Source organism: Rhinopithecus bieti, unplaced genomic scaffold, assembly GCF_001698545.2.
Source record: "Rhinopithecus bieti isolate Rb0 unplaced genomic scaffold, ASM169854v2 scaffold_11273, whole genome shotgun sequence".
In the NCBI taxonomy this organism is placed as follows: Eukaryota; Metazoa; Chordata; class Mammalia; order Primates; family Cercopithecidae; genus Rhinopithecus; species Rhinopithecus bieti.
In genome coordinates, this window is record NW_016806694.1 from 64,238 (window position 1) to 79,562 (window position 15,325).

At 44.0% G+C, this 15,325-nt stretch overlaps 1 protein-coding gene and 1 long non-coding RNA gene across 2 annotated transcripts in view; one reads left to right on the forward strand and one right to left on the reverse strand.

Moving 5' to 3' along the window:
• LOC108533084 (uncharacterized) overlaps positions 1–5,895 on the forward strand; it is a 15,159-nt gene extending 9,264 nt beyond the window's left edge. Inside the window, exon 4 of the long non-coding RNA XR_001886641.1 lies at positions 5,817–5,895. This is a non-coding gene — a long non-coding RNA (uncharacterized LOC108533084). The remainder of the gene's footprint in view (positions 1–5,816) is intronic.
• Positions 5,896–6,348: 453 nt separating this feature from the next.
• The window catches only part of RNMT (RNA guanine-7 methyltransferase), a 38,060-nt gene continuing 29,083 nt past the window's right edge, over positions 6,349–15,325 (reverse strand). The window contains 1 exon segment of the mRNA XM_017877493.1: positions 6,349–11,061. Coding sequence (XP_017732982.1) covers positions 11,024–11,061 — 38 coding nt within the window. The 3' untranslated portion in view covers positions 6,349–11,023.

A 15,325-nucleotide genomic window follows, 5' to 3' on the forward strand; every position in this document is an offset into this window, starting at 1 on the left:
AAAAAAAAAAAAAAAAAAAAAAAAAAAAAAAAGAATAAAATAATTAGCCTGGTGAGGTGGCATGCACCTGTAGCCCCAGCTATTCAGGAGGCTGAGGTGGGAGGATTGCATGAGCCCAGGAGTTTGAGGCAGCTGTGAGCTATGGTCACACCACTGCACTCCAGCCTGAGTGACACAGATAGACCCTGTCTCTGAAAAGAAAAAAAAAAAGGTTTTTTTTTTTTTAAACGTACTCAATAACAGACCGAATGTAAATCCACTCCCAGAAACTAAGACAAGCAATTGATATTTACATTACTGCTAGAGTTTAAGCAGACCCTATTACCCCCGGTGAGACTTTAAAGAAATAGTTCAAATGAAGGATAAAGCTATCATGATGAAGATATTCATTGCAGAATTATTCATAATTTCAAAAAAAAGTAACTATAGGATAATGATAAATTAAATAATTATGTCTACTGAGAGGACTATTACCCAGTCAACAAAAATTATGAAACTCAACGCCAGACACAGTGGCTCACACCTGTAATCCCAGCATTTTGGGAGGCCGAGGCGGGTGGATTACCTGAGGTCAGGAGTTCAAGACCAGCGTGGGCAACATGGTGAAACCTCGTCTCTACTGAAAATACAAAAATTAGCCTGGCATGGTGGTGCGCACCTGTAATCCCAGCTACTTGGCAGGGTGAGGCACAAGAATCACTTGAACCCGGGAGGCGGAGATTGCAGTGAGCCGAGATTGCACCATTGCACTCCAGCCTGGGCGACACAGCAAGACTCCGTCTCAGAAAAACAATAAAAAAAAAGAAAATCACTAGTCAGGTTTAAAATGTTTACAATATAATAAGATGCAAATGTACATTACGATTGTAATCATGTTAGAATAAATTTATGCATTTGGACAAAGGCCTGTGGGAAATAAAAATGAAAATGGATTAGGGCATTGGGCTCAAAGATTGTTTTCCCCTGTTTTCCCACACTTTGAATTTATTAATTTTATGATGCCTGACCTGGAGCATAATGAAGTTTGACATCAGTCAGCGCAAAGTTCCAAGGTGCCCCCAGTCCCTGTAAGATTGGACAAGGCATACAGAATGCTTAGTGGTATATCCATCTGATGGAAAATTGCACAGATGGTTTTTAAAATTTTTACATATATATACATATATATATATGTATGTCTATGGCTAAATGTATGATCCCAATTTTGTTTAGGTAGATAGATGATTGATGGAAAGCAATAAATAGGACTTTTAGAATCAAAGCAAACAGACCACAGATAACCAAAATTGTTACCTCTTGTTGATACAATCATTGATGAATTTTATTTTCTTCTGCATACTTTTCTCTAGTTTCCAATATTCTACAATAAATATATTTTATATTTGTAATGATAAAGTATAAACATTATTTTTAAAATAAAAAAACTGCATCTCTCAGCAGTGTGTCAGTGTGGATAACTTTGCAGAACTCTTTGCCCCACCCCAATGGGCCTGACTCCTATCCTACTCAAGCTTTTGCTTTGCTTACTGGGTTCTCCTCCAGAAATTCGAGCCCCTGCTGACTCAGTCAGTCCCTCTAGAATGTAGCACCATGTAACTCCAGCTTTGTTGCAATAAACACGCATTTGCCTCTGCTTCAACTCTTACCTTCCTCAGTGTTAGCTGGTATCAACTCAAGCAGGGATATTTCCCCTGGGTTCTTAGGTTGCCTTAATTGATTCCTGGGCAGACCTAGCCCACAGAATTGAGACTCATGTGGCTCTTTGCTGCCCTCTCCTGATCACAGATGGCACTACCTCAGCTGCCCCATGGAAGTCTGTCGTACCAACGTCCAGTATTCAGAAGAAACCTGACAACATTAGGCTCTGGTAATTCAGGAGGGCAGCTGTAGAATTCATATGCTGAAAATCTTTTACTCTATCTTAATCAAAATAGAGAGAACAGAACAAAAGCCTGCCGCACCTCTGTCAACTCGTGGATCTCATTAGCCATAACAAAATTATTACTCATCACAGCTTCAGATAACACTGGTATATTTGGAACTTTGGGGATTACTGATGTTGCAATTTTCAGCAGCTCGTGATTGTTCTTAGGCTTAAATTTCACAGATGGATCAGATACTGCAGTGTCTACCTTTGCACAGGAATGTGAGAATTTTGAAAGGCCAGCCAACAAATTGCCAAAAACAAAGCTCATGTTGACACTTTCCAAATAAACCTCTCGGCTGAACCAAGTATAGCCATTCACAAAGACCTAAGGGCACATCCTGATATGAGATGATGCTTTGCCACACGTCTCAGATATTAAAGGACAATGCCTGCGACAAACGATGCACACATCGGAGCAGGTGTTCTTGCATTCAGGGTCGGCAGAACAAGGTAAGTGCACATGCCGCCAAAACAGATCTGCTCAGATCTAACCGTGCCTGCTCCCCCTCCACAGGCTGAATACTTGAAAGCTGTTTGTACGGGTGTGAAAACGCATTCCACGCTAAGGGCAGCCACGGCGATCTTCCTTCTTCCCAGGTTTCGTCTTGCCCAGCCTTTTCAGTGATGTCCATAAAAGGCTGTGAGAACGAGATGGAAATCAAGTGCACTGACCCTATTCGCTTCAGGACAGGAATCTTCCACAGCAGCGTCTCAGTCTGCTCTTATGGGGGGGTTGTGGGTTCCCCGCATTTTCCTTCCAGCTTCTAGGTTGTGTTCAGGGACCCATTTCCCGCACCACCGCCCACCTCCCAGAAAGCCAACGCACCCCCGACCCCCACCAGCCCACCCACAAGGTTTTGCTGATTCTGATCAATACAAAGGGAGCCTGCTGAGGGGTTTCTGGGGATGGTTCCTCCTCAACGCTATAAGATGACAGTCCTCTTCTTCCTTTGGGAGTCACCAAGTGCGCACAGAACTCCAGGGACTACAAAGCCGTCCTCTTCCAGCATGAAGATGGGCCATCGTGGCACGTAGCAGAGCAGAGGACTGGAAGTAACCTGGGAATGTGACTCACTTCTGAACCAACCAGCTCGGAGGGGCATTCTCCTTCTGGCCCACTCGCGGCTTAGGGGAGAATTAATTCTTCTTCTTAGGCTTGTCTGAGTCCGGTTCCTTGTGCTGCTGCGGGATTCATCCTAAGTAGTACAGTCCTTTCCCCAGGCTGTTGATGCCCCTATGTCCTTCAAAACGAACGTGATTTCAGTGTCGAGACAGCGCAAGATGTGCTGCGAATGAGCAAGTTCCCCACAAAGAGGCTCCACCTGGAATCAGAGCAGGGCCGTGGGAAGCCATGGGAAGAGCAGACCCACACCCCTGCAGGTCGGCACCCGCAGCACAAAACAGAGGACGCCAACCCCGGCCAGTGCTTTCAGGTGTCCACTCACCCACAAAGTTAGAGATATCCTGAGGCATGGTCATGAAGAAGCCCAGACCTCTGCTCCGGCATCTGGAATCTCCTGGCGTGGCTGCAATACAAGACCACGGCAGAGAGGAGCTGCCTAAGGGCACCGCTCAGCACGGCTAGGACAGCACGGCTGGGACAGCACCTGCGCTGGTCCTTTTCAGCACAGATCGCCAGCGGCTGCAGCTTCTAACAACAGCTTTCCTTTTCCTTCATCCTGTTAAAGAACTTAGAGAAAGGAGCTTCCCTGAGCTAGCCCCTTTGTAGCCCAATATTTTCAAGCAAAGGCTGAAAAGATAGTGCAGGCTATGGTTGTTTTTTTTTTTTTTTTTTTTTCCAATACACATTGAATTAAAATTTTTTTCTTTTTGAGACGGAGTCTCGCTGTGTCGCCCAGGCTGGAGTGCAGTGGCGCGATCTCGGCTCTCTGCAAGCTCTGCCTCCCGGGTTCACGCCATTCTCCTGCCTCAGCCTCCCGAGTAGCTGGGACTACAGACGCCCGCCACCTCGCCCGGCTAGTTTTTTGTATTTTTTAGTAGAGACGGGGTTTCACCGTGTTAGCCAGGATGGTCTCGATCTCCTGACCTCGTGATCCGCCCGTCTCGGCCTCCCAAAGTGCTGGGATTACAGGCTTGAGCCACCGCGCCCGGCCTGTGTCTTGCTTCTTTATCCAACTTGCCACTCTGCGCCTTTTAAGTGGGGTGTTTAGCCCATTTATGTTCAAGGTTAATATTGATATGTGCAAATTCGATCCTGTCATCATGCTGGCAGCTGGTTGTTATGCAGACTTGTGTAGCAGATTTATAGTGTCAATGGGCTATGTACTTAAGTGTGTTTATGTGGTGGCTCTTAACTGCTGGAGGGCAGTGACGTGATCTCAGCTCACTACAACCTCCACCTCCCGGGTTCAAGAGATTCTCCTGCCTCAGCCTCCTGAGTAGCTGGGATTACAGGCATGCACCACCATGACCAGCTAATTTTGTATTTTTAGTAGAGATGGGGTTTCACCATGTTGGTCAGGCTGGTCTTGAACTCCTGATCTCATGATCTGCCCACCTTGGCCTCCCAAAGTGCCGGGATTATAGGTGTGAGCCACCGTGCCCAGCCTGCTTTTATCTTCTTTGATGCCATTGAGGGTTTAACTGTGGTGTAAGCGGCAGTGCAGTGGGGTGTGCGTGTGTCAGCAGAGGTAAGGGTACTGGTGGGAGCAGAATGGTGAGACTGCCTGTGGGTGCTAGCAAAGTGGTGCATGGGAGATTGTAGTGGGAAGAGGCTGTGGGTGGGTGGGTGTTCACCGGTAGGGGCCAGTCTGCTGGAGCTCTGTGGCAGTTAGGTATGGTCTGCCTGTAAATAAGCTATTTTGGCTGCCACTGGAGAGCACCCTAGTTGGGCATCTGTGGCTGCGCTGCAAATGGCCGTGGCCAGGCAGGGACCCCCAGAAAGGCCAGATTAGGGGAGCAGGGGCACTCAGGTAGACTGGCCTTGTCCCAAGGGCAAGACCACCCTGCTCTTTCCAGGTCTGACAGTTGACAAAGCCAAAGTCACCCAGAGGAGTGTGGTGAGTCCTAGGGAATGGGTGTCCTTGGTTGTACTCCACTGTAGCCATTCCAGTGCCAAACCCTCTGGGTTCTGCAAAGGCTGGAGTCCTTTCCCTGCCACCACTCCAAACAACTCTCCCTGTCAGCTTAAATGTCCATAGGGTTGTGGGGTTTCCTGCAGCTAGGATTCCAGAGGTCCATGGTAAGAGTGGGTCACTCGTCTATTTAACTCACCCCTTCCCCAGGAGCCTCTGAGGACCAGGAACAAATCCTAGTGCTCACTTGTCCTGGGAAGGGTTCCCAGCTTCCTTCCCCTTGAGCCCAGCATCTGTATTTTCCCACTGTCCACTCTCAACACCTTCCTTCCAAAGATCTGCTCAGAGTGTCAGTTTTCTTGATGGTCTGGTCTCTTGGTGAGAGATGCTCTTCCTGTCCGCATCTAGTCAGCCAGCTTGGCTCCCTCCCCAACTCTTTTAGATTTCTCCAAACATTATTGTACTGATTTTTTTTTTTTTTTTTTTTTTTGAGACGGAGTCTCACTCTGTTGCCCAGGCTGGAGTGCAGTGGCCGAATCTTGGCTTACTGCAAGCTCCGCCTCCCGGGTTTGCGCCATTCTCCTGCCTCAACCTCCCCAGTAGCTGGGACTACAGGCGCCGCCACCACGCCCGGCTAGTTTTTTTTTGTATTTTTTAGTAGAGACGGGGTTTCACCGGGTTAGCCAGGATGGTCTCGATCTCCTGACCTCGTGATCCGCCCGTCTCGGCCTCCCAAAGTGCTGGGATTCCAGGCTTGAGCCACCGCGCCCGGCCTCTATTGTACTGATCTTTAATGCTCTGGTATTCCCACTTCCTGGTTCTCGAGTGTACTGGTATCTTCCCTACACTTGCAGGTAACGGGGTGACAGAGCAAAGGCAAAGGAGCAGTAGAGAGTAACTGAGCCGCGGACACAGAGGCATAGAAGACAAAGGTCCGGTGAGATGAGATCCTGCAACATTTGCTTCTGATGAGGGCCTCAGGCTGCTTCCACTCATGGTGGAAGGCAAAGGAGAGTTGGTGTGTAGAGATCACATGGCGAGATAAAGCAAAAGATGGGGGAGGTGCCAAGCTCTTTTAAACAACCAGGTGTCATTGTTGTTAATCGGAAAACATTCTGTCCCTGGGAACTGAGCAAGAACTCACACTCCCACCACCGTAAGGCATTAATCTATTCATCAGGGACCCACCCCCATGACCCAAACACCTCCCACTAGGCCCCATCTGCAATACTGGGGATCAAATGTCAACTTAAGATTTGGAAGGTTAAACATTCAAATTGTAGCTCATTCCTAAGCAGAAGTTATGTACCTGGGTGCACCAAAATTCATGTACTAGAATATCTGGATCAGTACTAGTTTCCAAATGGTAAATGAACCAAACAGCCGTCAGATAAATAGTATGTGGTTTATTCACACAATGGAATATTATACAACCATGAGAATGAAAAATTATGTACAAATACATGCAACAAAAATCTCACAAACATAATATGGGTGAAAAGAAACCAGATACAAAGAATACATGATTTCATTTATATATCATCCCAAACCAGACAGAACTAATCTATGCTCTTAGAACTCAGGATAGTGGTTTCCCTTGGAGAGGTAGTTAACTAGAAGGGAATCTGATGGGGGGCTTCTGGGGTGCTGATTGTATGCACGTGTTCCATTTGTGAAAAATCATTGGTGTGTTTCTATAGTTACACTTTAATAAAAAGTTAAAATGATTTGCCTCTGTCTGGATACTCAACTCAAACCTGAAAGAAAGGCCTCCTCTCAGCCCCTCACTTTAGCTACACTCTTGTACTGGCATCCTCAGCTCCTGCCACTTGCAAATGGTGAGGGTGGGAAGAGAACCCCTCTCCCTGTCATGCAGGCTAAACTAGATTTGCTACAGGTTGGGCTGCTAAAGGAGGAGGTCTATCAAACTGAAATTCAAGTCTTATCTTTGCTTCCTGCCAGTGCACTTGAGGGCTGTCTTGCTCTCTAACCCCCTCTTTCAAAAAAGCCCCTTACTCAGAAAGAAACACTCCTCCCAGGGAACATCTAAGTAGGTACCAGCATTTTGAACCAAAAGCATGGAGCTCTCTCTAACAGTTAACACCTCAAGCTGCAGGTGGTGGATGGGTGGAGTCATCTGGGCTGACACCTGTGGAGGTATATAACAAGCACTTGGAGGGCAGGCCCGACTTGGGGAGGGGGGTGTGAAAATCCTGGCTCTCCTCTGGGCAAGTCTGTATCCTCTATGACTCAGTTTCCTCATCATTAAAATGGGAATAATGGTGCTGAGATGTTGTAACAATCAAAACGAGTTACCAGAGGTGAAGAATTTAGCAAAGTGACTGACTTAGGCAAGAGACTAATAAACATTAGCTGTCAGCTCAGCTTTGTCCAAGGTATGCTGTCCCCAGAAAAGCACAACCCAGGAGAAGTCCAGGGAGCAGGGATTTTAGGGCTTGCTCAAGTCTCCACAGCCAAACTGTGGAGAGCACCCTTGGGTGTCCTCAGCTTCCTCAATATGGTGGTGAGGCGCAGGCACTAAGGAGTGGGGTGGCTTTAGGCCTACATGGGAGCAGAGGACACACTGGGAAGCACAAGAGGGAGAGAAGTGCTGACAGTGCCCCGGGATCCAGTCCCGTCCATATCTGCTAAATATCATTGCGCAAGTGTAGTAGCCTTTGCACCAGTTGCCTTCAAAGAATTAGGAATGTTGTTCTGCCAGAGGGCGGGGAATGAAGACACTTGTCAAGTGTGTAGTGTTTGATGTAGCAGCAACGAGGGAGGTTCTAACATCACACACACTTCCTATGTGACCAACAGGCCATCAAGTACCACAGGCATTTTGGTACAACTTCCATTACTGCGGCCTGGTCCCTGGATTTGGCCTCTATTTTGCAGACCCTAGAGACCCTCTGTGGTGACTGGCTTGAGATAACCCAAATGCACAAGGCCTGAGGTAGACAACAGAAAGCCAGTTTTTCAACAAAAAACAATGTTCGGGAGCTAGAATATTCACACTGGCATTTTCACCTTGCAGGCAGATCTATACAAGTAACCAAACCTTCATCACAAAGATACTTGAAGAGTACTTGAATACAAATCAAAATGACATAATGGTGCTAAGCTAAAAAACAGATTAAGAAGAAATTCCCAAGAGAGTTAACAAAACTGGATACCTGGCCATCTCATGGCTGAGCAACCTTTGTCTGCTTTTCTATGACGCTGACCAATATACTCTCTCAACTCTGCTGATTCTCTATTAACATGTGAAGTCAGACAGCGATCATGCTCCCTCGATTTCCAAGTGTGGGTGGGGAGCAGGCTGGGAAACTCACTGTGCCGGCAATCTACCTTTCAGTCATCACAAGAATGCGTTAACATAAGTGAGAGTCTCCACCCAATGTTTTCTCCGGCTGAAGGCCAGTTTCTTTGGAGAGTCACCCTGGACCCAGAGAGCCTGGTTGAGTACTGAAGGCACAGGAGGGCCAAGCCGGATGTTGCAGTGGCTCTGCAGAGGCCCTCTCACAGAATTGCAATACTTTCCGCAGGTTAGAACATGGCTTCCTCAGAAGTGGTTAAAAACTGCCAGCTCCCCTCCCTGACCACAAGCCACCAGTGCTTTTTCTCAAGTATATTCTAGACCCAAAGCATTGAACATCAGCAGTCTTCGTTCCATCACAATCCAGCCATGTTCCCAGATCAATCAGCGCAATCCCCAGTGCCGTCATTCCCACCAATAGCTGGTTGGGTCTTCATTTATAATTCCATTCTCAGAGGATACACTGCATGGCAGGTCTGGGAGTGCCCCACTTGACTGAGCTTGCAGCAACAGGTGCTCTTCCTGGCCTGATGGTGAAAAGCCATGCCCCCCTCACAATAGTCACCGTAAGTCCTGAGTAGAAAACTGAACATTTAGACTGCAAGGTGGGTCGAGGGAGTCCTACTAGGTCCCTTCCACCTTGGTGGTTGGAGAGGATAGGCAGGGGATGCCATTTCTAGTCTTTTTCCTAACAGTTCTTAAGTCAATGTCCAGAAACTTAATTGTAGCAAGGAGACACGGGCTGGGGGCGGGGAGGGGTTGCAGGGTGGTGGAGGAAGAACCGATACGGCAAGAGACAGGCAAAGCTCAAGGAGGAAGGTGCTGCCTGAACGCAGTGCCTGCAGACGTGGCTCCAGCAGGCAAAGCTCAAGGAGGAAGGCGGCTGCCTGAACGCAGTGCCTGCAGACGTGGCTCCAGCAGGCAAAGCTCAAGGAGGAAGGTGCTGCCTGAACACAGTGCCTGCAGACGTGGCTCCAGTGAGCCTCCCCCACACCAGCAACAGTGGGTTCAGTCCCCAGTGCGTCTTCTCATATCTAATCTCGCTCTCTGCTCCTTTCTGTTCGCGGAAGAGTTCTTAGGAACTCTACCTTTCTGTTCTCCCTGCCTTGTATTACCACTGGTTATTCCATCCTTTGGAGGATTCTTCTCTCCCCCAAATTACCCATGGCGTGGAAGAGGCTGAAAGAGGCTAAAAGTACATGTATTATTATCACCTGTTAATTAAGAACAGTAAATGCGAACCGAGGAAATAATGATGATGCTTTTCCTGTACCTACTAAGCTATCAATATACTTCCCGGCACTGCCCTAGAATGAAAACGAACCTGTATATGTGACAGGAAGACTTCCTTTCCCCACCTCACCAACACTATTTGCAAACTTTTCCTAGCTAATGACAGCCACCAGAGTCAGATGCAGTATTACTTACTTCCCAAACGACTTAAGGCAAAAAGACTTATTTTTGTAAACTGGTAACACGTTGGAGATTCACAGGTTGCAGAAGGAACTGAAATGAGGAAACCCATATTTTCTTGATAAAAAGCTTGCAACTCTAACACCATGAACGGTTAATAGATGTAAACTAATGAAGACACTATGTTTTTAAAACAAGCATTGTGAATTACTACAGAAAGTGATGTTTTTGTAAAACCATGGCTTAATAATTTAAAAAAGAATACTCAATTGCTCTGCTTCATTCACTACATCTACATCTAAAAACTGGCAAGTTTTCCAAATGGTGGTGTAAAGTAAGAACAACAGTTCACATAGGTACCAGTTTTGGAAAAGCAGTCAATTATACAAGTGACAATTTTAACAATGGCTCGTATGGTACAAAGTGCTGAGGCTGTAACAGAAGAACAGGTATTGCTTATTTCTGGGCTGAAGTGGGTACACAGCATCAGTTGGTGAGAATATTCCTAATGCAGTTCCATGTATAAATTTGGAAAAAATGTGCAACATGTTTACATGGGAGGGATTTTCATTAAATTTTGAGAAAAATAACTATGGCACCATTTGTTCAATGAAGAAAGGTAAATGTGTCTAATCACAATCTTGGTAACTGGAAACATTAATTGCTGTGGTAGTAAATTCTCAAAAGAAAGCCCCAAAATTCCAAAATTCTATGCTGCCACTTAAAGTGTTCTAACCAGCTCCTGAATTGCGGCATGTTAATGATTATTTCAAAATGCAATAAATTGCTAAAATTTCAGCTAAGCAACTTTCATGAACATCTGAAATTGAGTCTTAAACTTATAACTTTAACAATACATATTGAACACTTACATTCAACTGTACAGACCATTAAATCTTGAAAAATGCTATATAACAAAACCATAGAAATGAACATACTATGAAAATGCTCTCTGACCAATTCTACAACTGCAATAAATTGAATACTGTAAACACACACAGGACAAATCTGAGCACTGTGGAAAGAGTTTAGTTGCTTTAACAAGTCATATTTTTATGAGCTAAGATCATAGAGGCAAATGGAATTCTTAGAACATTACCTAAAAATAGATTTTTTAAAGACAGAGGTCCCAATTCATTCTTATATACACATGCAAAAGTTCATCTGTCACAGACAGCAAATGCTGAATTTCTACACTGCAGTTTCTGGCAGTATCCTGCACATTTAGAATTAAAATCAACAAACAGAGAAACGTCAAATATATCGAGATGAGTTGTTCAAATTTGTGCAGGACAGAACATAGCCCCTCTGGGACTACTGCCTGTGTGCTCACTGCTGTTTCTCAAAGGCAAACACCAAGTAAATACCTAAAAAGGAAATAAATAAGAGTTTAGTTTCTCATATGATTACAATAAATAAAACAATCTGTCTTGTTCATAATTTGGTGAAAATTCTTAGGCTCTCAAGCAGCTTCTGAAGAGGAAAATCCCCATAAATTCTAAGAGTTCCTCTATTATTTGAATCATTTTTAGGCAGATATGGGATGGTATTTGTTTACTTTAAAACAATTATCTACTTACTATAATACTCAGTGATATAGCAGCCCATGGGAAAACCAGTTCAACAGCTCTAAAATCAGTTTAAGGTAAGAAAATGAAAGTATAACTAAACTAAAAGTATAACAAATTAAAATTTAAATTAAAAGTATAACAAAGAAAACTAGAATTAAAATATTAAAGCTATTTTATAAAACTAGAATTAAAGTAACATACATGTTAACAATTCACCCAATTACTGTGTTGTAGGGCCTTGTGAAGAAAGTGAGCCAAAAGCTCCATGACAATTAATACTTACAGACACTGTTCCTATTTCTGCATGTATTGGCCCCAAGAGCTCTCTCCCTGAAATAAGGTTTCCTGCTTTGACTCAAAAGACAGCTAAACGAATTCAGGATTCCTTGTTCTGAATCAAGTTGAAACCTATTGAAGCCATACCCAACCTGATTTAGCTTCACAGACTGTGTTTTTTTTTTTTTTTTTTTTTTTACAAATTGTAGGTCTGTGGCAATACCACGTCAAGCAAGTCTACTGGCACCATTTTTCCAACAGCACATGCTTGCTTCAGGTTTTTATATCACATTATGGTAATTCTTGCCTTATTTCAAGCTTTTCCATTATTATCTGTCATGACGATCTATAATCAGTGATCTTTGCTGTTATTATTATAACTGTTTTGGTGTGCCACAAACTTTATAGAAGTGCCTTTATAAGATGGAGAACTCATAAATGTCATGTGTGCTCTGACTGCTCCACTAATTAGCTGTTCCCCCATCTCTCTCCCTCTCTCTCCTCGGCCTCTCTGTTTCTGGAGATACAACAGTATTGAAATAAGGCCAGTTAATAATCCTACAATGGTCTCTACATGTTCAAGTGAAAGGAAGACTTGCACATCTCTCACTTTAAATCACAAGCTAGAAATGATTAAGCTTAGTGAAGAAGGCATGTCAAAAGCTAAAATAGGCAAAAAGCTAGGCTTGAAATCAGCCGTTATGAATGCAAAGGAAAAGTTCTTAAAAGTCTACTCCAATAAACACACTGGAATAACAAAGCAAACAGCCTTACTGCTAATTTGCAGAAAAAGTCTGAGTGGTCTGCAAAGAAGTCACAACATACTAGTCACAACATTCCCTTTATCCAAAGCCTAATTCAGAGACCCTAACTCTCTTCAATTCTATGAAAGATGAGAGAGGTGAGGAAACTGCACAAGAAAAGTCTGAAACTAGAAGTTGGTTCAGGAGGTTTAATGAAAGCAGCCACCTTCATAATGTAAAAGTACAAGATGATGCAGCAAGTGCTGATGTAGAAGCTGCAGCAAGTTATGCAGAAGATCTAGCTAAGATCACTGATGAAGCTGGCTACATTAACTAAACAAGACCTTCAATGGAGACGAGACAGCCTTCTATTAGAAGATGCCATCTAGGACTTTCATAGCTAGAGAGGTCAACACCTGGTTTCAAAGCTTCAAAAGACAGGGTGACTCTCCTGTCAGGGGCTAATGCTGCTGGTAACTTTAAGGTGAAGCCAATGCTTATTTATCCTTCCAAAAATCCTGAGGCCCTTAAGAATTATGTAAAATCTGTTCTGCTCATGCTCTATAAATGGAACAAAGCCTGGATGACAGCATATCTGTTCACATCCCGGTTTACTGAGTATTTTAAGCCCACTGTCGAGACCTACTGCTCAGAAAAAGAAAACTCTTTTAAAAATATTACTGCTCATTGGCAATGTACCTGGTCACCCAGGAGGTCTGATGAAGATGTACAAGATTAATGTTATTTTCATGCCTGCTGATACAACATCCATTCTGCAGCCCATAATCAAGGGGTGATTTTCATTTTTAAGTCTTCTTATTTAAGAAATACATTTTGTAAGGCTATAGCTGCCATATATAGCGATTCCTCTGATGGGTCTGGATGAAGTAAATTTAAAACCTGATGGAAAGGATTCACCATTCTAGATATCATTAAGAATGTTCATGCTTCATGGGATGAGGTCAAAATAACAACATGAACAGGAGTTTAGGAGAACTGTATTCCAACCCTCATGCATGACTTCAAGAGGTTCAACACATCAGTGGAGGAAGTAGCTGTAGACGGGATGGCAACAGCAAGAGAACTAGAATTATAAGTGGAGCCTGCAGATGTGACTGAATTGCTCCAATCTTATGATCAAACTTGAACAAATGAGGAGTTGCTTCTTATGGATGAGCTTGAGATAGAATCTGCTTCTGGTACACACACTGGGAACATTGTTGAAATGACAACAGAGGATTTAGAATATTAATATTACAAAATCTTAGTTGATAAAGCACCAGTAGAGGTTTCAGAGGAGTGACTCCAATTTAGAAAGAAGTTCTACAGTGGGTGAAATGCTATGAAACAGCATTGCATACTACCGAGAAATCTTTTGTGAAAGAACAGTCAATCAATGAGGCAAACTTCATTGTCTTAACCGCCACAGCCACACCAATCTTCAGCAACCACCATCCATTGAGAGTATTTCTGTCATCGAGGAAAGACCCTCCCTTCACCAGCAGAAAAGATTTGGATTCACTGAAGGTTCAGATGATCTTTAGCATTTTTTACCAATGAAGCATTTTTAAATTAAGGTATGTATACTGTTTTCAAACACTACTGCACACTTAACAGACTACAGTACAGTGTAACCATAACTTTTATAGGCACTGGGAGATCAAAAAATCTGAGTGACTTGCTTTACTGCAGTGGTCTAGAACTAAACTTGCAGTATCCCCAAGGTATGCCTGTATATCTTCTAATAAAATACCGATAGATTTTAGGGCAAGAAAATACCTGAAAAGGTGACAAATCCCGAAAACATCACAAGGATGTTCAGGGCATGTGCTAGGATACTCAACCGTGAGTCAAGATCAAGTCCATCTAAGCTGGAGGCCTCACTCCTTGAGATTACTTCTGAAGGGAGGGTAGATGAACACAGCTAACTGCCTGATGGCCTCCCAAGACTCCAGCTTCTTGCTCTTCCAATCCAACTTGTACAGAAATACCATGGCAGTTTTTCCAAAATACTACTTTGGTCATGCTACTATCTGCCCCTTATTTACTGGTTTCCAATTTCTTTTAGTTGAAATGAAATGTGGCTAGCAGCACAGTGATAGGACAGAAAACAGGCAGGGTGTTCATCAAGTCTGCTGCTCCTGCCAGAAAGCAAGGAGAAACGCAGTCCCCAGCACTTGTAGCACATCAGTGTGCACAGCACGTCAGCACTCACAGCTGGCTACTATCACTCATGCTGTCCCCCACTCTGTGTGGCCTTTGTGCAGTCCAGCCTTGCCAAATCCCACCTCCCACAGGCCCATACCAATTGCAAACAACCCCTCAGTCCTGTTCAGTCCTCATTTAGGGTCATCTGAAACCACTAACATGCTAGAGTCTGATTTTCAATACATAGTAACTTTCCTTCTAACTTGAAACTCCTAAAAAGTCCCACTTATTGTATAAAATGCCTTCTATGCAGGCATTTCAATTGGGATTTAAAAAATCAAATCGTGAACCACTTCCACTTCCAGAAACAAATCAATAGCAATTCTCTCCTTTCTCATTTAAAGCCATCTTCTAAAGGAGCAGCAGCTCTGATGATCGCAAGTCTAAAATACAGCTTGGGCCTTTTAGACTCGTGATGGCATGCAAGATACGCTCAACCTACGAAGCCCTCTAGCTTAGAACAGTGCAATTCACCAAAGAGCCAAACAATCCTGGGGTGCTACACTCTAGGTGCAATTTGGCCATTGCTCTCTTCACATGTCCAGCCCATCTCTTCCAATTGTCTGGGGCCATCTAATTTTTCATTTGTACACGATGACTGAAGTTCAGACAAATAGGCAATATAAAAATACAGTTCTAAGCCACAGCCAGTACCACCATCATGATGACTCGTGATCAAAATTTACACCCTACTTTCGGACTAGCAGGATGTCTAAGACAGGTAACCAGTCTTCACTGAAGGGAAAAAGTAATAAAATCCATAGTTTATGCACACGCTCACTAGTGTATCAAATACGATCACATGTGTATAACACCCTCCAGTCCCATTTCTA